This window comes from Zootoca vivipara, chromosome 11 (assembly GCF_963506605.1).
Source record: "Zootoca vivipara chromosome 11, rZooViv1.1, whole genome shotgun sequence".
Lineage (NCBI taxonomy): Eukaryota > Metazoa > Chordata > Lepidosauria > Squamata > Lacertidae > Zootoca > Zootoca vivipara.
Genome location: NC_083286.1, coordinates 19814293 through 19840194, shown reverse-complemented (window position 1 = coordinate 19840194; position 25902 = coordinate 19814293). Strand labels below are relative to the sequence as shown.

At 42.9% G+C, this 25902-nt stretch overlaps 1 protein-coding gene across 6 annotated transcripts in view; it reads right to left on the bottom strand.

Annotated features, from left to right (window-relative positions):
- Window positions 1-25902, bottom strand: part of SEMA6A (semaphorin 6A) — a 185311-nt gene that overhangs the window by 65576 nt on the left and 93833 nt on the right. For all 6 annotated transcript variants that reach the window (XM_035100287.2, XM_035100288.2, XM_035100290.2 and 3 more), the window contains exons 4-8: window positions 12547-12607; window positions 9843-9905; window positions 8934-9035; window positions 3542-3632; window positions 828-947 (exon numbers count right to left, since the gene is read on the bottom strand). In XM_035100287.2, coding sequence (XP_034956178.2) covers window positions 828-947; window positions 3542-3632; window positions 8934-9035; window positions 9843-9905; window positions 12547-12607 — 437 coding nt within the window. The remainder of the gene's footprint in view (window positions 1-827; window positions 948-3541; window positions 3633-8933; window positions 9036-9842; window positions 9906-12546; window positions 12608-25902) is intronic.

The window sequence follows — 25902 nt, the reverse complement described above, 5'->3', positions numbered from 1 at the left end:
CGGAAGCAGCGTTATTTCTTCCACAGAGAATTAACAGCATTGCCTATAGTCACACAGAGAAGTAGTAAAATGCTTGCTAATTATAAAAAAAATACAATAATTTTCAAGGAAAGATTGGATACAACAGAATCATTTTCACACTGCGCTCTCCCCCCCTCCTCTTGGATTTCTGTCTACAAGCAAAAGCCCCCTTTTCACTATCTCAGAATGTGTCAGCCATTCATAAGGCCATTGGAAAAGAATGAATGGCAACATTCTTAACAATGAGGCTATTTAGAACATACAAATTGGCTAATTCAGCAGCACCCATTCAGCACTTCATGACAATGAAATGGAAGTTCTGTTATTTTATTTTTATTGATGGATCTTAAGACCACAGAACAAATTCTTTACACCTCATAAAGCCTTGGATAGTTACTTAGCCCAACTGGAGGGAAGGGCTGATGGCGTCACTACGGCTTCAAAATGCTCCTTACCTGCTCCAAAATTCCCACCTTTTCCATAGCATGGTGAAATAGCCAGGCTTTAAAAAAGTAAATTGGATGCAACCTATTATTGGTGGCTCTATCAATATCTAGCAACTCGGGGGGGTGGGGAGAGTGAAATAAATGTACCAGTAAAGAAGGCAATTTAGTGCCCTCTACCTGACAGAAGCCCTTGCTGAAATGAAGTACGGCCGACATGTGCTTTGAACATCTTTTATTTGTAACAATCACTAAAGGACTGGACTGCAAAACAGCACAGTAAATATAAAGCAAAACAACACAGCAAGGTCTGTCAGGAATCTAAGACTGTAATCAAAAGTCTCCCTGCTTCTGTTTACATACCTTTTAACCATTTTGAATCATGTTTGACTGTCCGCAGTGTTGGGCTGTCTCCAAGGCTCCGGTAAATGACCGCATCTATTGCAAGGAAGTCTGTCACAGTGGCGGAATACAGTTTTCCCTCTGCAGAGGTGGGAATGGAAGAAGAAGAAGAAGAAGAAGAAGAAGAAGAAGAAGAAGAAGAAGAAGAAGAAGAAGAAGAAGAAGAAGAGAGAAATACAGAAAACAACAAAGAGAAACAGAGTGAAAGAAGAGTTCATTTATCTTTCCTTGGGAATCATTGCAACAGGCCATAGAAAACAATCCAAGAAGGACCACGAGGGTCATCTAGTTCAACCCCATGCAATGCAGGAATATTTTGCCCAACATGGGGCTCGAACCCACAACCCTGAGATTAAGAATCTCATGCTCTACCGATTGAGTCACTGCATAAACGAATGTGGTATCTGACTGGACCTTTTGTGCAACTAACATGGCATTTTCAATTAATTTTCAGAAGAATACACTTTGACTTTGATATATATCCCCTGACATGAGGGAGTGAGTGAGTGTTCAAACAGATGTGCAATCAAACATAAAAAAGGTAAAGGACCCCTGGACGGTTAAGTCTAGTCAAAGGTGACTAATGGGTTGTGGAGCTTATCTCGCTTTCAGGCCAAGGGAGCCAGTGTTTGTCCACAGACAGCTTTCCGGGTCATGTGGCCAGCATGACTAAACTGCTTCTGGCACAATGGAACCCTGTGACGGAAACCAGAGCGCACGGAAACGCCATTTACCTTCCTGCCACAGTGGTGCCTATTTATCTATTTGCACTGGCATGCTTTCAAACTGATAGGTTTGAAACATATTCAGACTTTATCAGGAGAAATAAATCATGCACTGCCACAGTTCTGAAAAGAGGGTGCAGAAGCATTTACAGATTTGCTCGGGTAAAAAAAAAAAAATTAGAAATGAAATGAAGGCTGAAATTCTAGGATGTAAGGCTCATTGAATGCAGTGGAACTTGCTCTGAAGTAAATGCGCATATGATTACATTGAACAGGACTGCATGAACATGTGGCAATGGACACATGTGGCAATGGACACAGTGTCTGCAGGAAGAAGTATCAAGATATATTCTACAACAATGCCACTAAAAAAAAATTACTGTATAACAGCAACACCAATGCTGCATGCTGGTAAGTAATCAAGAATCCAGATTGGAGTGAAAGCTGGATGATTTCAAATATTCAGGATTTTCTGTTTTGTGAATTAGCACAATTATGCAATCAAGTACATTTTTAATAGGGAGTGGGGGAGATAGTAGGTAGATACCCTGCTTCTTCTGGAGCTAGGCACCTGCTGGGAAAAAAAAAACATCCCAAAGGTTTTCCCAGGTGGTTTCCACAATACAACTGCGTATTTTACAGCTAAATTTGAAATGGGATCATTGGGGTTCATGCTAACACAATTTTGGTAATGAGACAATTTAATCTAAAATCTATAAGGCGCAAATTTCCAAAATGCCATTCCATAATCAATGGCCCAAATTAACCCCTCTAATAAGCACTCAATTTTTAAACTACTGCAAAAAGAAGAGCTAATTGCATTTCGTTGCATGCATAATAAATCATGATTAAACCCACAGACTCTGCTTCAGTCCCCTCCCCTGTCACAGCTGGTAACAAAACATCAGGAAGCTTAATCACACCAGGTTTGTCCTTTTTCTCTCCTTTCTATTTTAGCCCACAAAGTGTGGAACCATACATAATGAACGGTTATTACTACAGTTCATGTGAAATATTTTGTTTTCTTCATGGGCTTTCAGAAGGCAGGATGTGAAAAGATGTTCTGCCTCACCCTGACTTCACGTTCTATCAGAACACTATTTCCTCTTTTTCAAATACCGAAAGAAAATAAGAAATTGTTCATGTATGCAACATCAGCAACCCAGATTCTACTAGCCCAAAGGTGGAAGGAAGACACGATACCAACAATAGACGAATGACAACTGAAACCGATGGACTCTGCTGAAATGGCTAAACTCACAGAAAAGGTTCAGAGACAATGATAATAAGAAATTTAAAAAAGAATGGCAAACATTTATTGTATATGTACAAAAATATTGTAAACAAGTAGAAACGTTGGCAGGCTTTGATTAAACACTTGCAAGTAGTTTAAAATGAGATAAAATCTATGAAAGGAAACCTGAATTGAAACACTAAAGTTTGATGGCATGTAGTTACGATATGAGGATAAGAAAATGAGGCTTAAGTATAATTATGCAGAAAATGTATATATTTATGAACCAGGAAAGTAAATGGAGGGAAGTCAGGAGGTTAAAGAGAACCTCCAAAAAAGGTGAATGTTATATGAATACATTTACTTTTTAAAAATTCTTTTTTACTTGTATCAATTTATTATTTTTTCTTGTTGATGCAAAATGTTGAAGCTGAAATCGTAAAATCAATAAAAATTTATTTACATAAAAAAGAACACTATTTCCTTTTATACATACAAGTGCAGACAATGCCTTGCAAAACAGAGGAGTCTGAATAGGTCACCATCCATTCATTAGTCCCAAGCTATGTGATATGTCAGAAGCTAATTATTTCCTCCTGACTTCTACTATAGGTTATTATTCATAAACTCACCACCTTGTGGATGTGCATCATAACTGTACTAAAGTAAGCACAACACTGTAATGCAGTGTGATATTTTTTCTGTTGCTTTATTACCTGCAAACAATGCAACGTTGGCATGCTTTGCATCATAAGGACACCTGGCCATTCCACTGAATTCATCTCCCAGAAACTCCAAAGTATCCGTCTGAAAAAACAAAATAGCAGAATCCCTTTAGAAGCAAATAAAACGGGACTAAATGAACACTCATGGAGTTCCTTCCTTTATCTGCAGATGTTTTTACTGTGTTTTAAGAACACAGCTAAATTATGGTATTAACCTGCTTTTTCACAGTTTGCAATCATGTGGAGCACTGCTTGAATTTTTATTTTTTTTTACTGCAAAAGAGCCTCTTTTCCTCATACTATTTATAACCAGAACCATGCTTTTCTTTTCTTTTTTTGCAACTTCCCTTTCGGAAAGACATTTGATATTTTGGTTCGAGTCGGTGTCATGCATAAATCCTCTTTCTGCCTGTCAAGAATTAATCTGTGAAGTACTTGTAAATCTCAGCCTTAAGTGTAACCCTTGGGAAACTAATTCTCCATAGGGTAGCAGTAATTATACAAATAACCAGCTCAACACAAAGCAGAAGTTCAGCAGGTTTATAGCAGAAGCTACAGGGAAAAGTACAGAGCCTATGGGCCTAAGATTCATGTATCTCAGGATTACTCAGCAGTGACTTTTGTTTTATGTGGGTTCTTGGATCCACCTAGCAAATTCAATTTACTTCACGCATAAGATACAGAGTTTGAAAAACTAGTGTGGATAATCAGCCATCTAAGCACCACCAGTCGCATCCAATCAACTTCCAGTCTCATGTATTGAGAGGCCTATTTCAAAGCAATGGGTGATTTGTCATCATTTGTTTCCTGTCTTGTATCTCCTCCTCTCTAGACCTTCTGGAGCGAATCGGTTGTGTTTATCCTGGGATGGGAAAACGTTTTAAAATAATTGTAAAAAGGAAGGGAGTTCTGCTTGGAGTACAATGTTCTGGGCCCATCTGCACTTTCGCTTCCAATGCCCAAGGGACGACAGTAGCATCAGGCCAGGGCCCGTCAAGTGCTTTAACACTGCTGAGCCCAGGTGCTCCAATGACCTTCTGAAGGCCCCTGAGATGTTATTGAGTGCAGGCTTTCTGACAGCACTGCAACAGGTGTGGAAACCAAACTGGGCCCATATATCATTGGGGATGAAACATCTGTAGAAATAATAAAAGAAGGCCATTTATATTCCCCCACATGATTCCACAATATCTATATCTGTATTTGCGCACGAAATATGGCTTCCCAGCTGGAAGACTCCTTAAGGTTTGTCTATCACATTTATTACAGTGAGGACTAAAGCACAGTTTCCCAAACTATATCGCTGCGTGACTCCCCAAATTCAGGAAAAATCACTGCCTCTCTACATGTAGGACAGAGACACAAGCTTGTAGCCTTCTGCCCTGTTCTTTGGTTTGCTGAAAGGAAGGGAATGAGCATCTATGGAACCATGAAGTGCTTGAGAGTGTCAGAGCAATCAGGGTCTTGGCGGGGGGAATGTAGAGTTGTCACAATAATAAACTTCAGACAATCGGCAAGATGGCAAGATGTGTATTGGTTTTGGAATTTAATTCCTACCCCAAGATTCATTTTTAAGAGGATACAAGGGAGAAGCTTGAGTGTCTCCTATGGATTCTCTACACCTTCCTTTGATTCACAGTGAGAGAACCTGAGGACTGAAGTAACATCAACTTGATGTGGTACTTGAAACCAAAGAATATTAGCTACATGTTGGGTATGGTAAATATGGAGTCAGCAAAGATGATGCATGGTGATATGTATGTTGTGGCAGAGTAGTCAGTATGAACTGCAGGGTGCTATTTATCCAGACGAAAAAAACATCTTTCCAACAAGACCATTTTCAACCATCTCTTACAAAGGGTGCATATTGCAGCAGACAAGGACTAGGTACACTTTGCATACCCAATAATTTGTACTCCATATGTCCATAAGAATCACAGCCTCTTAGAATGCAAAGAATCATACCTTATCAAGTTCTATCTTACTGTGGCTTGATAAGGGTGCAACCCTTCCTCTTTTAACAGATTGGAGAACTGGGCCAAAACTAACGTAATGGATTTCATTAGGGACAAATGTAAGGTCCTGCGTTTTGGCAGGAATAAACAGCTGCACAGATAGAAGATGGGGGACAGCTGTCTTGCCAGTAGTACGTGTGAAAAGGATCTAGGGGGTCTTCACAGCTCATAAGCTTAACATGAGTCAACAGTGTGATGCAGCAGTGTGTCCTGATCAAGGAAACTCATAGCACCGTACTATTCTGCCTTGGTCAGATCACACCTGGGATACTGTGTCCAGTGCTGGGTACCACAGTTTAAGGAGGATAATGACAAGCTGGAATGTGTGTAGAGGAAGGCAACCATGATGACAAAGGGTCTGGCAACCAAGCCTGATGAGGAAGGTTTGAACGAGTTGGTAAATAGGAGACTGAGAGGACCATATGATAGCCATCTTCAACTATGGAAGATAGAGCAAGCTTGTTTTCTCCTGCTCTGGATGGTAGAACCCAAACCAATGGCTTCAAATTACAAGAATGGAGATTCCTACTACGTAAACATCAGGAATAACTTTCTGGTAGTCAGAGCTCTTGGGACAGTGGGATGGACTCCCTTGGAAGGGGGTGAACTCTCCTTCTTTGGAAGTTTTTTTAGCAAGGCTGGATGGCCATCTGTCATGGCTGCTTTAGTTGAGATTGAGATTCCTGCATTGCAGTGGGTTGGACTAGATGACCCCACCTCTTCAATTCTATGATTAAATTATTTAAGACAGATCACATCTAGGGTTCCTCTAGTGGGAAGAGGGATGCAGTATCGAGTGCGTCAATGTTGCACTTTTAAAATCATTTCCAAAGTATTGTGAATATACAATTTTAATGAACAGATTAACTGATTAACATGTTTTTAATTGACTGAAGTTATTTAACTGGGCTGTAGCCTCACTTTTGCTCGCTAGATACCCACCCCCACACAACGTAGTATTTTCATTCACTCCTCCATAAACCCCATGCATGCGGATTTGAACTATTGCAGTAACTGAGGATTTTATGAGGCACAGCTTAGATTTGTCAGCACACAAAGCTGGTGAAAGCTTTCACCGTTGCTGAGTTAACATGTCTGAAGCAAGCAGATGACATCCAAGACCCTACTATAAATCCTAGAGCTCTGTTTGCTACGATATTGTTCTTCTCTTCCATTTATAACAACCTAGCTATAGCAGCAAGAGTGTCAAGAGCCCCTATTCAGAGCACCAGCCAGCCATCCCTTTTTTCAAAGTAATCTGTTCCATCCTCCGCAACCCTCCAGTTTTTTTGCCCCGCCCTCTGGTCATTCAACATCCTGTGATATCTGAGCAGACCCCGTCCTCATTGAGTTGTTCTAGGGTTTTTTGTTGCCTTCAGTTTTTCTCTCTACAATCTTTTCCTATATCCGCAGATCTTGGGTTTTTGCAGAATGTGCCTTCATTCTTCTTTCTCAGTAGCCCTATAATCATGCTGGCACTCACCAGCCGAGTTGGCTATTAGTATACTGTATATGAATAAACCTTCTCCATTCTCCGGAGCGGAACTAGAGAGGGGCCTTGTAAATAAGAGAAATTATAAGCACAATGTGCTTCTCACTGTGCCTCAGTTTCTAACAGCCAGATCTATAGCAGCAAAAAACATTTGCAATGACTGCAAAGAGGGTTCCCTTCCAGGCTTGAACGCCTAGGACCAAAATGATGAGTGAATGCAAAAGATGTGAATTGAATTTCTGCCCACCAAGAGTTACTGCAGTGCTCAGGTAAAAAGGGAAATGAACTTTGATGCCAAAACTTGCTTTCTTCTGAGAAGATCTGAGTAGCTGAACAGCAGCAGCTGATCAGTGCCGACCACTTCACTCTTCAGTGAGCCAGTTTCCTGCTGTACCAACCTCTTTGCTGCCTATATTCACAATGGCGGGGCTGGGTATAACCCCACAGCCAGGCTCCTACTTCCATATGCTTGAGATGGCTACAAATCCTTAGCTTCAGGCATCTCCTTTCAGGTCTGTCAGAGTTGAACATTTTAATTAACAACCACCGAGGGAATAACTTGACTGTACCAAGCGGCAAGATAGTCTTTCCAAGTGAGTACAAAGTATTATCGGGCTTACGCAGCAATAAATACTGATTCAAAAGGATTGTGAAAGATACCTAAATTGCTTCAGGCGCACCTTCATTTCAGGCAGGGATTAAACCTACATGCTGCAATCCAAAACTCTGTAGGGTTCCGATACACACATGGAGATCCACGTGAGCGAAGGCTTTCCCATTCAATCTCAGGGAAGCAGCTGTGTGAGCAATGGACCTGCGTATGTCTAAAACCTCTCAGCATGACAGCAAGGGGAAACCCAACTTCAGGATGAGGGAGGTCAAACTAGAGCAGATAAACTGAATTATCTCACAAGGCAGTCGTCTGTTGCTTTACCTAGCCTGCAGCTCACCCTCTCTGGTGGGCGCCATTGCAGGCTGGCATTCCCCCATGCACCAGGATCCAGTATGGAAAGCCCCAGGGGCTGTTTCCCAGGCAGCAAAGGAAGCCTCTGGGCTGAACGTGCTGCTTAGTCCCACCCGCTCATCTAATCAGCGAATCACGAATGAGCATGGGCCACCAGGAGGCGGGCTTATATTACACAGACATACGACTTGCTCTACAGCCACCGTTTGTTGGCTCTTCTTCCACCCTCCCACCTTTATATATTGCTGTTGTGTGTTGTTCTGCCCCATCTTGTTATGGGCATAGTCGGTCGTCGTATTCGGGGCCAGGATGGAATTTTACCAGTTGGTAAATTGGCTCCAGCCCTCTGCTTTTTGCCATCCTCATAGCAATTGTCACAACTTTGGCGGTTCAGGAATCGGACAGGCGTAGTCTTGGTTGGAGAGGAGGTTACAGCCTCTGCCTGGCCCCTCTGAAGTGGCGTATCCTGGGATCCAGGGGAGATGCTTCTGTCCAGTTGCCCAGGTGGGGGCGCAGGGCCACAGCACAGGTGCAATCTAGTGGGGGGGGGAATTACCTCTTGATGTAGGTCAAGGATTCCTTCATTTCTGGTTGACCCCAAAACTCAAGTTCTTCTGGTAGGTAGGCAGGCAGGCCGGCAGGCACGGGTGGGGTCTACCCAGTGCCTATGCCAAACCTCTTACATCTGTTGTCAATAAAGTTGTGGCCTGATTTCACCCAAATCTTGGTTGTCATGTCTTTTATTCTTGGTATTGGGGAAGACCAAAGACTAGGAGGGATGCCTTGCCACACACACAAAAAAATGCTGAATGCATTTTAGTCAAATGTAGTTCTGCTGATACCAATAGATTTCAAGCCATTATTTCAAAGATTTCCAGCCATTAATGCATTCTTTAAAAATGCAACACATACCTTATAATTTCTGCAAGAGGGACTGAAGGCATTTGTCCCACAGATAAATAATGAATCGTCATCTCTTTTTAGAAGAACCTTAATAAAATTATGACATTCATCCTGCAAAAAATAAGAAGAGCACAAATATTATTTCAGTAAAGACATTGCAAATATTTTTCTCAACACTTTCAGGTTTCCTTGCAAAATGGCTACAACAGTTGAATAAAAATATTTGTTTGACCAGTACAAACTGGCTTAACCAAACGATTGTTTAACCAAACAAATTGGCTGTTAGGATTTGAGGCCATCACATTGCTCTTCTTTGCTGATGTTCATTAGATGGAGTGAATCTTAATGCTAGTCTTTGATTCAAGAATAGGACCTCAGTACTTCACTTTCCTAAACCATGGTATATGATACTGCTAGTAAGTATCAGCTTAGTATAAAGAGCTCAGGATGTAATGGAAAAAATGGAGCCAACTATATTTCATTTAGGTTTATCCACAGTTAATCGTATCTTGCATTACTATAACATTTGCCTGAGATCATTTCTGCCTCCCTATGCCCAGAAAAAGGCCACAAATATTAGACACACTATTATGCCAGCAACCAATGGAAATTGGATAGTTGTGCTTAGCTCCTCAATATAGCATTGATTGATGTCAGTATACACCTTGCTGAATCCCAACCCATCCCAGTGCTCCTAAGCATTTTACAATGTTTCTGTGTCTGCTGTCATAATGTTTCATCACATTAGAAGCAAAATATTTTTGCAAATTAAAGTCTTCAATAAGCTGATGGGCGGGGCGTGTGTGTGGAAGCAATTACTAGCTGAATGGCATGATCCACATCGCAGAGAGTGGTCTGAGATAACAGTCAAGAAACTAAACAAAACTGGCAGCTGCCAGAGAAATGAAAATTACCTACCTTATGTTTCCCCTTCATTCTGCATGTGTCTACATCGAGCTGCCTGGATTTCCATGTCAATTTCTGCAAGGATCAAGGAAGAAATCAATTAAGAGCCCAGAGGTTGTTGTGTTTGATTTCAAAAGTAAGAGTTCCCTAAGGAAAACTACTTCTCAATATAAGCTTATTGAAAGCTTTCTGCACTTTGACTATGGTTAATTTACCATAACAATGGAACACCACAGATGCGGAACACTTGCTAAGCTTTGAATGGTACCTGGAAAACTGAAAACACCTCACTGAAAACAAGCAAATTTGGTGAGAGGAAAACATTAACATATTCTTGTTTTCCTTGTTAATATAGACTAGTTACATATATAGTATTTGTATATTTGTGTGTATGTATGTTAAAATCTGTGTTTTATTTGCAATAAATGCGTGTATATCTATAAAAATCTGTTTTAGCTGCAATAAAATAAAATTGGCTACACATTTGACTGTTGCCTTGTCTTCTAATTTTGAATTTTTTAGTCATAGTAACATAAAATAGGGTTGCCATGTTTTAAAAAGTGAAAATCCGGACATTTTAACCAATTTTTAGATAATTTCTCCCAAACGCCATTTCCAAAGGGCAAATCCCAGGAAATTCCAGACATATGGCAGCCCTAAAATAAATATATCCTGACTTTCACCAATGATCGTTGGTTGGGTTACATAAAAGATATTACTATATAAAACAGCAGATGAGCTTACAACTTCAATTAAAATGTCAATTAAAATCAAACCACCAGCAATAATAAGCAGGAGGGGGTAACATTCACTTATCTCAGTCCATCTTCTACAAAAGCCTAAGCTATGACTCTACCGCATTTTAAACCAAAGATGGACTCTGGCATGCTACCCGAACCCAAGAAAGAGAAACAATGAGATCTGATTCAAGCAACTTGTCTTACTCAAAATTGGCTCACAAACTGAAAGGGTTCTCTCTCTCAGTCCATGCTTTGTGGGTGGAAGATCCTACATCTGCAAGTAGGGCTGGGACAGACTTCTGTCTTAAAACTTTAAATAGCTGCTAAATAGTGAGTACAAACAATACTCAGCTGGATTGATCAATGGTGTGCGTTGGTATAAGATAGCTTCCTATGTTCCTGTCGAGCTTCAGAAGCTTTTATTTGCAAAAACCATCCTCTTTGAACTCCTCTGGCTGAAAACAAATGTCAAACTCGCTTATTTGTTGCTCTATAAACTAGATTTTGGCTAATAAGCAGACCCGTTTTAAATTACTTGCACTCAAAGGGGAGGGAAATGTTGATAACTGGAGCCACTGAAAGATATACTGTCTGGGTACCTTAAATCACATAATGCATGTCTTAAAATACCAACAGTTATGCAAATATTGCGGACAATATTTCCACCTAACATATAGCTCTGGTATTCAGTTGTTAAGTATTTTTAGCAAGTAAAATGTGTTTTTCCCCCACTGATGTTGCACCACCATTTCCCCCCCCCCCCTGCTTCTCAGGTCTGTTAGTTTAGCCTGTAATTTTAGCTCCACTCTGGAACATGACGCTACTCATCATTCCCAGGGTGCCAGATGCACACAAAGAAGTGAGACAAGCCTTTTCCTCCCAACTCTGATACCTACATACAGCTCTTTCTCATCACACGTCACTTATGGCCTACTTAACGAGGAACAGGAAAAAATATTTCAATTTCCATCTTAATTTACCTTGGGTACAATATAGATGTCCTTATAAGCCAATTAGGGGGGGACCTGTGTTTTGCTTAACATATGTCTCCTTGATTATATACATTATAAAATGAAGTAGTAGTAATAATAATAATAATAATAATAACTTTACAAAAAATCTGCTTGATTGCAGACCCTCCAAGTGCCTCTGTTTTCCAGGGACAGTCCCGGATTTACAGATGTCATGGTTTCTGATTTGATCCCAGAATGTTACAGCTTTCCTTAGAACATCCCTATTTTTATTGGGGAAATGTTGAAAGGTATGGTAGGACACCCCTATTTTCATCAGAGAAATGCTGGAGGTTATGGATTTTTGTGACCCCTGAGCGACCTTTAGAAGACCTCTGAAGGCAGCCCTGTATAGGGAAGGGTTTTTTTAAAAAAAAAAAAGTTTAATGTTTTATTATGTTTTTATATATGTTGGAAGCCTCCCAGAGTGACTAGGACAACCCAGTCAGATGGGCAGAGTATAAAATACAGTAATAAAATAATCATAAATTAGGATGTCCCTATTTTCATCGGATAAATGTTGGGGGGTATGTGATCGGACATAAAACCATATTCATTAAATATGGTGTTGTTTTGTTGTTTAGTCATTTAGTCGTGTCCGACTCTTCGTGACCCCATGGACACAGTAAATTCATTAAATAGGTAAGCAGAGTTTGCTTATTAAATGGGTCTTATAGCCAATTACTATGGTATTAGCTGTTCAACAAAAGCTTCAGGATCCAAATAAGACATTTGATGGACATTACAATGCAGATTACTTATCATCTCCGCTAAGCCACTTATCAGAAGTTCACTGGGGACATGGCACATCTTCCAGCTTTCCTCTATGTGATTAATATGCACCACCCACCTTGATCGGTGCAATTTTAAGAGCGATGTTGGAAAGCAGAGCCAAGTCCCTTTTTCAATTTATCCCCCCACTTTCTTCCTGTTTCCATGGCAGGAGAATGACAGAATGCTACTTACTTTGCTAAAATAAATTTCTTCTGTATGTGATGCATCCATATCAACAGTATAAATATGGTCCCTGTAAACAAAAGGGGAAAGAATGAATGCCAAAATAAGCTCAGACATTTTCACAGAAAGAGTCCTTTGCAATCAGATAAATCATTGCCCATATTTGGGGGTGGGGGGACGGGGACCCCTATCTCCAAAGATAGCTAGGAGATACACCTTCTGATTCATATGCTTTATGAAGGAAAGGAAACTTAAAGGTAATCAACTCAACATGAACAGCTGTTTCACTTATATATTTTGCGCATTAGAATGGCGCGGGCTTCCGACTCCCACAATCACAACAAGGATGCTGCCAAAAAAAGGACATTTACATGAAAACAAGGAGCTGGCTATCATGTGAAATGACTGGGGGTTTACTTTTCATACTGGAAACAGGGTGTTCAGATGAATCTTATTCTGTAATTCTAAGTATGGGTCTGTTCCCCCTCGTAAGCCCATTTTTGCATGCTGTTCCGGCTGGTGGACCTTAGGGGGTTCTGGTGAAAAATGAACTAAACAAAGACCTGAGATCTGCATATCCCTGTGCTGGGCGATAACAGGAGCCTGTAAGCTTGTGGGCCTCAGATTCGCAAGTGATGGCTATGATTATTCTAATAGATACACAGCCCATGAGGATCTTACAATTTTGTGAAGAGATTCCCTTTGTACATAACCCTTGTGTATGAAGGGCTTAGAACTGAATACCACGTCCAGTGCTATTTATCTAGAAAAAGAGGTGCCGGAACTCACCATGAACGCCCCCCTTGTTCTCTTAGAATGACAAGGGCGCCCACCTGAGAGGTGCCGGAACTGAGTTCTGCGAGTTCCGGCAGAAAAAAAGCCGACCATGTCCCATATCCCCAAACAAGTTTTGTTCAGATGTGTTCTTTTATATCTCCTTGTTTAGCTGATCTTTTGTCTGGTTCTCAGGATACCATATGGAGTACCACAGTTAACCATTTAAGATTTTAAGAAGGCTAGGCTTTCTTCATTGTTTTAAGGCTGTTTTCCCAAACACAGCGAGGATGTTTTGTCAGAAAGTATGAAGGGAAACGGTTTGACAATAACCACACAGTCCCCAAAAGTCCTGTTAATTTCACTGCACTTGATGACCAAATTGAGTTTCAGCATTTACCCTCCGGCAGAGTGAGGACAACATTGCTTTACCTAAGTTGCTTGTGTTCAATTCTTGTTTTTGCTGAGAACTGGGTTCTTTAAAAAAAATAAAATTCTGCCAGTTTCTCCTTGGAAACACAGAATAGGGCCAAGAAGTGCAAGTGAGCTATTTCTACACATTCCCCTTCTGTGCTCAAAGGACTACAAGGGCATTTCCAACTTGGAGATAGGAAAGCAAAACACTCAGTCTAATCAAACCTTGAAGCATCTGCTCTGAATTGGGAGCAAAGAATAGGGCAGTTGGAGACATACTGGTACTTTTTTTTTAGCCATAATTTCATTTATCATTCTACCCCTTTAATATAACCTCCTCTCTATTTCCCAACCCCCTTCTCCACTATAGGAAGAATTGCTGTTGAAATTAAATGATCTTCTGCTTTTAAAGGACCTGTGAAAACCTGCTGAGAGTAGTACACACACACAGAACTTCCGTTTTTGAAATCTCTGCTGTCAAGATTTGCTTAGTTTTAACAGACTGGGGGGGGGGGGACAAGGTTAGCCTCTAACTAAAGCAGACACAGAACCCTCGTCGCTGCAAAGAATAATATGTAAGCAAAACTCTTCCCACGTGGGAGAATAGGGGCAGTATTGTTAACAGAACCAGGCTTTCATGATTTTGCTGCCTGCCACTGCACCAGAGGCAGTTTGCTTTGCAAGATGCCAAACCGTGGAAGGTGTCCGTGTATGTGTTTCTTTTCAGACATTCCGTCTTCTGTATAACATGTCATTTGTTTATAAGGTAGCTTTAATGCGCCGGCTTGTTATTTGCTTGACTTCATTGGGGGAGCTGCGATTGGAGGTCAATACCAGAGCAGAATTGCCTATTTGTTTGATTTCAGCTTCATGGGTGACACAGCAGCGTGGCTTTCCCCTCCCCGCCCAATAGATTTTTCACAACTGTGCTGCCATGCAAAAATAAATAAATCTGAATTGTAAATGAACAAGCAATTATTATGCACTGGCAACGTTTCAGAAATGTTCCACTTGCCCTCTTTTAGCACAGCTCTGTATATGTTAATTGCCAGCAAAAATGAAAGCAGAAAGATTTCAAAAACAGGCTTGGGTTGCTAAGCTCTATTCTAACTCTGGCTCCTTCTAATGACTTAGTGACTGGTTTGCCAATCAACCCTTGGAGAAAGCAGAGGCCAATTCCTGGAGCAATCTGAAAATACAAAAGCAGATTTCCAGATAACTAGAAACCATTTCCATATGTGTTATTTAAACCACAGCTGCTCACACAATGGCAAATATTGAAAGAACTGTCAACTACTAGTTAGGCTTTGCTAAACCGCTAACAATAAGTGACTTTGCTGTTCTATTTTCCCTGCTGCTGCCTAGTGCCTCCCCCCTTCCCCGAACTCCTACTTGGAGGATTTGTATAGCTCTTGCTAATTAAGTTATTCTTTACACAAATAGACAATCCTAGCACTTCCGTTTCCCCCCCACCTCCAGGCAGCAGCACTGCAGATGGTTACCATGGCGCAACTGGGTAAGGGGAAGAAAGTTAAATATTGCTGGTGCCAATTGACCCTCGGCCACCAACTGCAGCCTTTATGTGTGGCATAATTGCAAAGGGTTAATTCAGGTGTGTGCAAAAAAAATAAGCAAATCCTCAAATATCTGTGAAGGATGACCCAAAAGTGTAACCGAAGAGGGTCAAGTGCCATATGCGATCATGTATTTATTCTAACACCTTTGTTTTTATCCCCTGCTTCTCTACCTCTGTTTTTATTATAATGTATTTTTCAAGCACCCTGTATTTTGTGCTTAATGCTTTATTATGTTTTTAATGTGTGTTGGAAGCTGCTCAGGGTGGCTGGGGCGACTTTTAGCCTTGCGTGGTGTGCAAGTAGAAAGAGGGCAGGATCCAAATATTTGGGTTGCATCCAACGCTGTTATTCTGCTTGTGAAATAGGACTTCTGTTGATGCAATGTAACTTCACCCCCCTCTTCCCTGAACCAATCTTCCCAGAGGGTTTGGAGATTCGGGGGCAGGGCTGGCCCATGACATTTTGGCATCTGAGGCAAACCACAAAATGGTGCCTCCCACCAGCCAGGGAAGAAGGAGCGAATGAAGAGTTAAACCAGGAACGGCAGAAGGGGGTGGGGTGGGGGGTAGTGATCAAATCAACCTTCCCGGACGGTTGAACTGGAAATCAAAGGCCATCGTGGGGTGTGTGTGTGTGCTCTGAATCACACCAGGTGGGTGCAAAGCCTAGGAGACCCCAGAGGGCAGCCTCCACCACTTCCTCCATAAGGGTGGGAGGAGACCAGCAATGTCTCCTATTCTTAAGGGGGCTGCTTTGGAGATAGCATTGGGGGAGGGCTGCTGAGGACCCTCCAAGGAACGTACTGCAGCCGTGTATGGCACCGCGGCAGAAGAAGCGCCCGATGTGTTCCTTGGAAGACAGATCTTGTCACCCGAGGCAGTTGCCTCACATTGCCTCATGGTTAGGCTGGTCCTGTTTGGGGAGGGAGATGAGAGGAATGGGAAGCCACACTGTCTGAGTGGACCTCTACACTTGCAAAGATGGATACAACCCTTTGATTTACCCCACCCCCCGCAAACTTAAATGTTTGCGCAAAACTCACAGGAGGAGAGGGAGCAGCAAAGAAACTACTTCTTTTGCATAGGTATGAGAAAAGAAATGTTGTCGAACTATTCAGACGTTGCTTGTCCCTCTTCATCCTGCTCTCTTCAAAGGCTGCCTCACATCACCATGCCAATCAACCATCCCTGCTTGGCGAATTAAGAGATACAAAGCATACAGAATATATAGAGACTGCTGCTTAGCCCTTGAGAGTTCAGCTCTTAATAGCTGTATATAAGGCTAACCATCCAAGGCCTTTTGCAGCTGACAATTTAATGACGTCAAGTGCTCCAAGGAATCATTGGCACTTTAAAAGAGCCCATGTGGGAACTATTAGTACTTGTTACCAGCTCGGAGAGAGACACACTAACTGAAGTTTCTTTGAGCTAGTAGTGGGTGTAAGAGCCCCTCCGGGTTTTATTCTTAGCTCTTTAATGGTGCTAGTCTCAGTCCTGCAACACCAGCACAATGTCCCCTCCCCGTATGGGGAGGTAGCCTTGCTGTGAAGGTACAACTGTAGCCCTTTGTTTTGCATGAAACAGCAAGGCATGGATTGGGAGGAAACTGGAGCGTCAGCTACCGCTTGACATGTTTTTAAGTGTTATCATTTAGTAGGACAGTTATCTGCTTTCCATGCAGAGTCCAAATATTTTTTACCTGCCTGCCTGTCCAAAGCTGACTTTGAGGATGGAGGGCAAGAGAGAGGAGCTGGGGCCACCAGCTGCCTAGTGCAATGGGCGGGGAGCATGGGCCCAGTGGCGTGGTGCATGCTGGGAGCCCACACAAACCAGGGAACAGATCTAAGTGGCTGTTAGGTGATGCACGTACAAATACGCCATTTTGCTCTATGTAAAGATCTGGAATGCAATGCACTCCCCCCCCCACTGATTTACTGATTTATTAATTCCCACTGATTACAGTGGTGTGGATTGTGCCTCGGCCCCTACTTTGTTCAGTGTCCTTCCTATAATCAAATGGAGTTCATAACCGCCCAAGGAAAACCTCCATTTGTATGGGGAAGGGCTGTGGTTCAATGACAAGGAGCATCTGTGTCACATACATAAGAGGTTCAAAGCTCAATCCCCAGCATCTTTAGATAGGCCTGGAAGAGACTCCATCTGAAATCCTGAAGAATGACAGACAGTCTGTGTAGACAATGCAAACTTGGGTGAACTAATGGTCTGACTTGGTGTAAGGCAGGTTCCTGTGTTCCTATCCCAGCATCCCCCTCTTCTTTTGGCAACAATGAACATGGCATCCTTGTGATTTAAACAACAACAACAACCACAACAACAACCACAACAACAACCAACCACTAATGCTTTTATCTGAAATCCAAGAATTAGCTCCCAAGTAAACACGGAGTACTTCTTAGATGCCACAACAAATGTTAGTCATTTGTTTTTATTGTTTTTAGGTAATTGGGTACAAATGTATACTTAACATCGCTATATTTAGACAACTGGGGGAAAACAACACTGTGGAAAGGAACATCTGATATTGTAGCTCAGGGATCTATGCCAAGAAGAAACTCAATTAATGCATTCACAAAGCTGCTTGATAAACACCTCTGATTAGATTCATATTTGCCACTGTGCTTGGGGTTATACCAGGCACCCCCAAACTTTGGCCCTCCAGATGTTTTGGACTACAATTCCCATCATCCCTGACCACTAGTCCTGTTAGCTATGGATCATGGGAGTTGTAGGCCAAAACATCTGGAGGGCCGCAGTTTGGGGATGCCTGGGTTATACCATAACTGCCAAAGAGATGCAGAGCTGTAGGTACAAATTTTCACTCACACTAATTATTATTTTAGGGAGTGGTACACATGTAAGTAAGTAAAACCTTTATTGGCATCAAACAAACTCACAGACAAAATAATAAGAGATTAAAACTGTCACTGTGGCAAACGCTGTGTTAAGAGAGAGAAGGGAATAATCCGCTATCCGCTCTCACGACAATGGGGCTTCTAATAATTCAGACGACTGCAGAGTACAGCGACGAGAAAATAGTAAATTAAGATATTGAGCCACCATCTTGGTGAGGGCCTGGTCCTTCCCCAGCAAAAGAAATTGTAAGATTTCCCGCTCTGGTCTCCTTCTGGGGATGCCGAGCCGGTCCAGGAATTGTTGACGAAGGTCGGCGTAAAGATTACAGTGAAAAACCATATGTAGAAGGCTTTCCACCTGAGGGTCATGACACAGACAGAACCTCTCGTCCTTCGCCCTGCCCGAGAATCTTCCCCACAGGAGGTTCGATGGATTTGCGTTGAACCTGGCCAACGAAAATGCCCTTCTTTCTTGTGGGTTCAGTAGGAAGTCAAGATAATTAGGTTTTGTTTCATGAGCCCACGGGAGGTGGAAAAGAAGGGGGGAACATGTTGTGCCTGCTGCCGCTATAAGATCCTGTCTCTCAATGTCCCACAACCTAGTTAAGACTGTGGCTTTGGCAGATTGTAAGGACATTGAGCGGAGGAATTCTACTGAAAGCCCCAGTTGCTGTACCTTCCTGTTGAAGTGTTGTATCCCTGGGGGGAGGAAGGTGTCCGAAAGCATTTCCTGGAGGAAGGGATCTCTGTCAAGGTCGAGGCAGATTTTTAGCCAGAATATAAGGAATCTTGCCCAGGCGACAGATTCCACCTTGTGTTGAGCTCCCTCTAAACATAAAACTGCATATGGGACGCATCTTGGAACAGAGAAAATCTTGTAGAGGAAGGCTGATTGCACTTGCTCTACTGTCTGGGTGAACCCCGGGATCCAGATTGGAATGCCGTAGAGCAGTTGTGATATGGTCTTGGCATTGAAGATCTTGAGCGCAGAAGGGATATGCGAATTGCCCCTTGTTGTAAAAAATCGCGTAATTGCCTGCGTGGATATCTTACTGGCGTTCACCGCCGTGCCTCGATGTGGAGACCAGAGGAGCCTGTGGTGAAAGGTGATTCCTAGATAGTTAAATTTAAAGACCTGCTGGATGGGTTTGCCTCCAAAAACCCAGCTATAACTCTTGCATGAGTTGCCAAACACCAGGATTTTGCTTTTTTCAAAGTTCAAGCATAAATTCATTTTGGACATGTACTCGATGCAGGCAATTACCAGTCGCTTAAGGCCTATTCTGGTCCGCGAGAGCAAAACCATATCGTCCGCGTACAGGAGGATGGGAATGTTTATGGCCTGGAGTTTTGGAGTGTGGGCATCCACCTGCTTTAGTAATGGGGCTAGATCATTGAGAAAAAGATTGAAAAGCGTAGGAGCAAGTACGCAGCCCTGTTTTACTCCTCTGTTGATACTGACTGGTGTTGTGATTTCGTTCCCAGAATTGATTTTTATGCAGCAGGTGTTATTGGTATAAAGCTTTTTGATCAGGTAAAGAAGTCTGGGTTCTAAGCCCATAGCCTCCAATTTGGCCCAAAGCAACCTCCTGTCGATGGTATCAAATGCCGCTTGAATATCCAGGAAGGCCACATGTAGATGTTCTTTATAGAATCGCATGGATTTAGCGACTAGGTGAGACAGCACCATGCAGTTTCGTAGGGTCGATTTACCTGGTCTGAACCCAGCCTGTTCAGGGCCTAAGATGTTATTGTCATCGAGCCAGGTAGTTAGTCTGTTTAACAGATGCTTAGCGTATAATTTCCCGATGTTAGAGAGGAGACTTATTGGCCGATAATTTGCCGGCAGCTTTTTGTCACCTTTTTTGAAAATAGGGATAATTATGGATTGTTGCCAGGCACTGGGCATAATTCCTGAACTATCGACCAACGTGAACAGATCAGCCAATATCGGAGCCCACCACTCCGGTTTAGATTTAATCAGTTTAGATGGAATGGCGTCTGGGCCAGGGGCCTTCCCTATCTTCATCTGATCAATTAAATTTATAATTTCTGACATGGATACTGGAGGCCACTCATCTAGGAAAGAGAGAGTGTTCTGATCTTGCCTGTCCGGTGGGATGCAGTTGTCAAAAAATACTGTCTTGAAATGATCTATCCATGTGCCCGATGGAATTAAGGTTAGCTGCTCATTCTGTTGCAGTGGGGGATCTGCTACGGCCTTCCAAAATTTTTTATGATCTCTAGATTGTATGGCTGAGAGTAAAATTTCCCAGCTTTTCTGGATATATCTTAACCGGCCAAGCTGGATGGACTCCCTTAGTTGTTGAGTTCTAGAGAAATAGATGTCAGGAAGGCGGGAACTGCCCGATTCTCTGGATTCTCTGTAAAGTTTCCTGATTTCGGCTTTCATAGCTAAAGTCTCTTTGTCGGTCCAATCACCGGGGCTTCTTTTTTTGGGAGGCCTATGCGAGTGCGTGTGGGACAGTTCTGCTATTAAGATGTTAATAAGTTCCTCAAACCGAATAATTCCCTCAGCTGGAGAAAGAGCACCTTTCTCTGCTGAGAACAATTGAATCACACGGTCGGTTTTTACCAGGCCTTGGAAGAGGGACAGAGTGTGTTCGTTGGTTTGTATCCTTGGGAGCTGGAGTCTTGGTTTCTGGGGGAGTGGGCCGATTAACTGTACAGTCTTGCTCAATGGAAAGACAAGCTTGCAGTGAAGAGGGAGATGGTCACTGAGCATAGGATCGCCTATGTAAAACTCGTCCACGCATGGCGTCATTCCAGCAGGTATTATAATATAGTCCACCACGCTGTTTCCCTGCGGGGAGATATGGGTGAAGTTCCCCGAGCCTTCCCATTCTGTTAGCCCGTTAAGCCATGTCAGGGCCCTGGTGGTAGTCAACTTAGTGAGATGCAGACCCGCCTGGTTTATTACTGGATCCAGGGATCTGCGTTCCCAAAGACAGAAATCTGGGAGGACAGAAATATCCAGGAGCTCCCAGGCTTTTGTGTACACTTCCCACCCTTGGCCCAGGCGAGCATTAAAGTCTCCAGTTAGAATGATAGGTAAATCAGGGCAGATGAGGTCCAGGTTCTCAAACACATGTGTAATGAGATTCCATTGAAGGTTCTTGGCTGTGGCAGTGGGAGTGGGAGGAATATACACGTTGATCAGTAACATTTCCTGGTTCTCCAGCACTATCTTTGTTACTAGTAGTTTATGTGGATGTGAGGGCGATCTGGCTGCGACATCTGTCACCCCATTGATCGCCAGGGTTGATTCGGCTGATCTGGCTGGCTAGGCGGGTGTCCCCTTCCTCCCTCACCGCTCCATGTGCGTCCCTCCCGAAGCTGCGCGCTCGGTGGAAGAGGACGACCTTCCCAGATAGAAGGAGTGTACCGTTCTTCGGTCAAGGGTATACGAGTGGTACACATCATACTCCTTTGGGGTAGTTTGTCCACCTGTGGTCCCCACCCTGCACTCACCTCTCACCTGTGGCTCCTAGTGAGCTCAGTTGCTAGAAACAGTATTCTTCAGCCACCAAGTGCCACAGCAAACAGAAATGTTTTCAACTTCCTCCTTAAAGCGAATAATGATGGCAAAAGACACCTCACTAGAGAGGGCATTCCACAAAGACCACTTAAAAGGTGGTCATGGGTCAACACCAACTGGGAAGCCCCTGATGGCAGCACTACCAAGACCTTAGCTGCAGATCATAGGGTCTGAGATAGTTGGTGCTGGGGAAGACATCTTTAGGATCTTGGGTTCCAAGTCATTTAGGGCTTTTTATGGCAGTGCTAACACCTGGCAACCATCAGTGCTTTTGGGACCAGTAACATGTGGTCCTATCAGGTTGCCCCACTTACCAACCTAGCAGCTGTACTAGATGCAGTCTCTGGACTATCTGCAAGGACAGCTTCATGTAGAACATGTTACAGAAATCAAAGTGGGAGATCACTAGAACATAGAACTACTGAGGAGAGGCTATCCCAGTCAAGAAATGACCTTAGTTGACAAACCAGCCTAAGCTGGGCAAAAGCACTGCTAGTCACAGAAGCCAGTGAGAAGCCTGGAATCCCAGAGTACTCCCACACTACGACCTTTTCCTTCAGGAGGAGAGCAATCCCTCTCAGAACAGGTTGTATACCTAATTCCTTGGCACGGGAATCACCCATTCACAGCACTTCCATTTTATTGGGTTTCAAACTCAGTTTATTGGTCCCCATCCAGTTCATCACTGGCCCCAACCACCTATGCAGCACCTTCATGGCCTCTCCTGATGTCAATAGAATGGGGAGATTGAGCTGGGTATCAACATACTGTGTACCAAATGCCCAGATGACAGTTCAACAATATAGATATATAGCATAGGAGATGCTTATGGGGCCTTGTGGAGCCCCACAGCTCAAAAGCCAGGAGCCAAAGAACAATCTCCTTGTACTATTTCCTGGTAGTGACTCTGCATTATGAGTAGATTATTCACTTTCCAGGTTGTCACCCAAATATAAAAGTGACGTATGCTCTGAATTTTTACTTGTCACACAGATTCCTAGCTCAGCAAGGAACTTTTAAGTGACATTTGGAATTAAACAGTTTTTGCATATCTTCGGAGCAAAGAAAGATAACATTGTAATGTAATGAAGGCTCCAGATTTTGGAAGGCCTGTGAACATCATAGTCTCTGTGGGGTTCCCCCTCCCTGAGTGGACCCACTGCCTCCTTGCCATTATCTCCACTATCCATTTTCAAGACTTCTCCTGATAAACTATGGTGTAACAGCATGTCGTGAAGATAAAAATGGAGAAGGGAACAGCTGTGTATGCCAGCCTGAGCTCCTTGGAGGAAAATGGGATGAGAAAGCACAAATAAACAAACACAAAAATTTGCAGGCCTTGACCATGACAACATCCTTGAAGAATTTCACTGTTCACTTACTGAAGTTGTGGGCTACGCCTATAGTTTCTAACAGGACTGCTCTGGAGTAACTAATTTGCTAATTGCATCTGAAGTTGCCACCATAGCTGCCAAGTTTTCCCTTTTCTCACGAGGAAGCCTACTCAGCATAAGGGAATTTCCCTTAAAAAAAGGGAGAACTTGGCAGCTTTGGTTGCCACCTGACTAATTGCAAGTTGGCCCAACTAGTTTCTAATTAGAAGCCCTTTTAAATTTTTGTGTAATCAAGTATGCATTAACACAGGCATCCCCAAACTTCGGCCCTCCAGATGTTTTTGGACTACAATTCCCATCATCCCTGACCACTGGTCCTCTTGGCTAGGGATCATGGGAGTTGTAGGCCAAAACATCTGGAGGGCCGCAATTTGGGGATGCCTGCATTAACATATGCCAACGGGCAAATGTTTAGCATTCTCAAAGAGGTAGCAACCTTCATTGCTATCCATAAATGCCAGTTCAAATGACTTTGGGGTATGTAAAGGTAAAGGTACCCCTGACTGTTAGGTCCAGTCGCGGACGACTCTGGGGTTGTGGCACTCATCTCACTCTATAGGCTGAGGGAGCCGGTGTTTGTCTGCAGACAGCTTCCAGGTCATGTGGCCAGCATGACTAAGCTGCTTCTGGCACACCAGAGCAGTGCATGGAAACAGCGTTTACCTTCCCGCCAGAGCGGTACCTATTTATCTACTTGCACTTTGACGTGCTTTCAAACTGCTAGGTGGGCAGGAGCTGGGACCGAACAACGGGAGCTCATCCCGTCGCGGGTATTCAAAATGCCGACCTTCTGATCGGCAAGCCCTGGATTCAGTGGTTTAGACCACAGCGCCACCCACGTTGTGTATGTATGTAATGGCTGCTAAAAACCCTATTGAAATCATTTGCCTCCCTTGTCCATGGTAAACTGGTCACAGGATGGAAATATAGATAGGGTGTTTCCATGCAACCCCAGTGCAGATTAGCAATGAAATACTACACATATGTTGAGAAGCCTATGCCCAAGCAGCTCCCCTTGGGCAGAAAGCCAATGAACACAGCTATCTGAAGTGCTTGCCACTTGTCCAGATGGTCACGTAAACTAGACCTTATGCAGGCACTCAAGAATTTGAGAGAACACTTCGGGCCAACTCACACAACTCAACTGGTACACAGAGCAAGAGTGCTAATAAGTTGATACTTTCAAAAAATGGCTCCTGCTAAAGCAAGACATCCAACCTGCACCACAAGCCCCCATTGGACTTCATGCTGCTAAATAAGACCTTGCCCTTAATTGTGACTTTTCTACTAAGAGCTTTAAAACTGCTCACTGCTGCTTCCAAAAAGACCACAAAGAAGGAAGCTGGCTCAGCAGCTAGGTCCCATAATAATAATAATAATAATAATAATAATAATAATAATAATAATAAACATTAAACTTGCCAAATCCTTTGAAAGAAATGAAGTGTAAACACATCTTTCCCCCTCCGTTCTCTCTCCTGATCTCTTTGCTTTACTATAAAATATGCTTAGTATCCCAATGACATTAAATTTTAATTCTGCTTCAAATATGTACTCATGCAACATGGATTATTCTTGTTTATTCTCCAAAACAGGCAATTAGTTGTGTACTTTAAATCAAAAACTCTTTAAAAAACATAATGATTCCAATATTCCCAAGTGCGGAGCAGCTACTGTATATTATGAGTTGTTTTGGTAAAAAAAAAATGCTGAAGGCATCAGCCAGAAGCATCCAGCCAGCAGGATTAAGCCCTAACTGGACATATAACACAAGTCTTGGAATACAAATAAATTCCGACTGGGGTACCAAGCCCTTGAGGCTGCAGTTTTTTTGAATAAATAAAAAAGCCAAAGGGGAACTATGAGGAGGGATGGAGGCCAGCAAAGTCATTTGTTGCCTCCCACATAACTGCCATTTTTGTTGTTGTTGAAGGAACCTTTTTTCCCTGTGAAGACTATGTTTCATCTATTGATGACTTCCATGTTTCTAAGTGCAACAAAGTTCAACTGAAACATATATATATTTAGTCAGAATCCCATTTCTTTTGCTCTCCCCCTACCCATTAGACCATGCACCAAAAATATTGGGTCTATTACTCAAGGCTGGGCCTAGCAAGTGGGCTCCATCAATATGAATGTCTTATCTTTCAGAATGTATGGAGATACCTGCTGGTTCAGACCAAAGACCATCCTATTCCCACAGAGGCCAACCAGGTCCCTATCAGGAGCCCACAAGCAAGACATGAACACAATAGCCCTTTCCCATTTGTGGTCCCCCCAGGAGCTGGCATTCATAGATATCTAGATCTGTGGCCCTTCCTTAGTTTTTTCTCTACTAATAGGGTATGAAGGAGGAAGTCTCTCTAACTTACATGACCCCCGAGGTAGACACTTCCCTGTGGAGATCTTTCATTTCCCCACTGCACCATACAGAAGAGCTTCTCACATGGTGGCTTCCAATGATACGGATGTTGCAAACATCTAGGGTTTGCCTACATGAGTATCTGGTGCCGATACTTCCTGTATCAATGTATGAAATTCTTCCTGTATCTCTGTGTGAGGTTGTGGTACAGTCATGGGGAAAAGAAAGTGCACCCTCTTTGAATTCTGTGGTTTTACATATCAGGACTGGGACGTGGGTGGCGCTGTGGGTTAAACCACTGAGCCTAGGGCTTGCCGACCAGAAGGTCGGCGGTTCGAATCCCCGTGATGGGGTGAGCTCCCGTTGCTCGGTCCCAGCTGCTGCCAACCTAGCAGTTCGAAAGCACGTCAAAG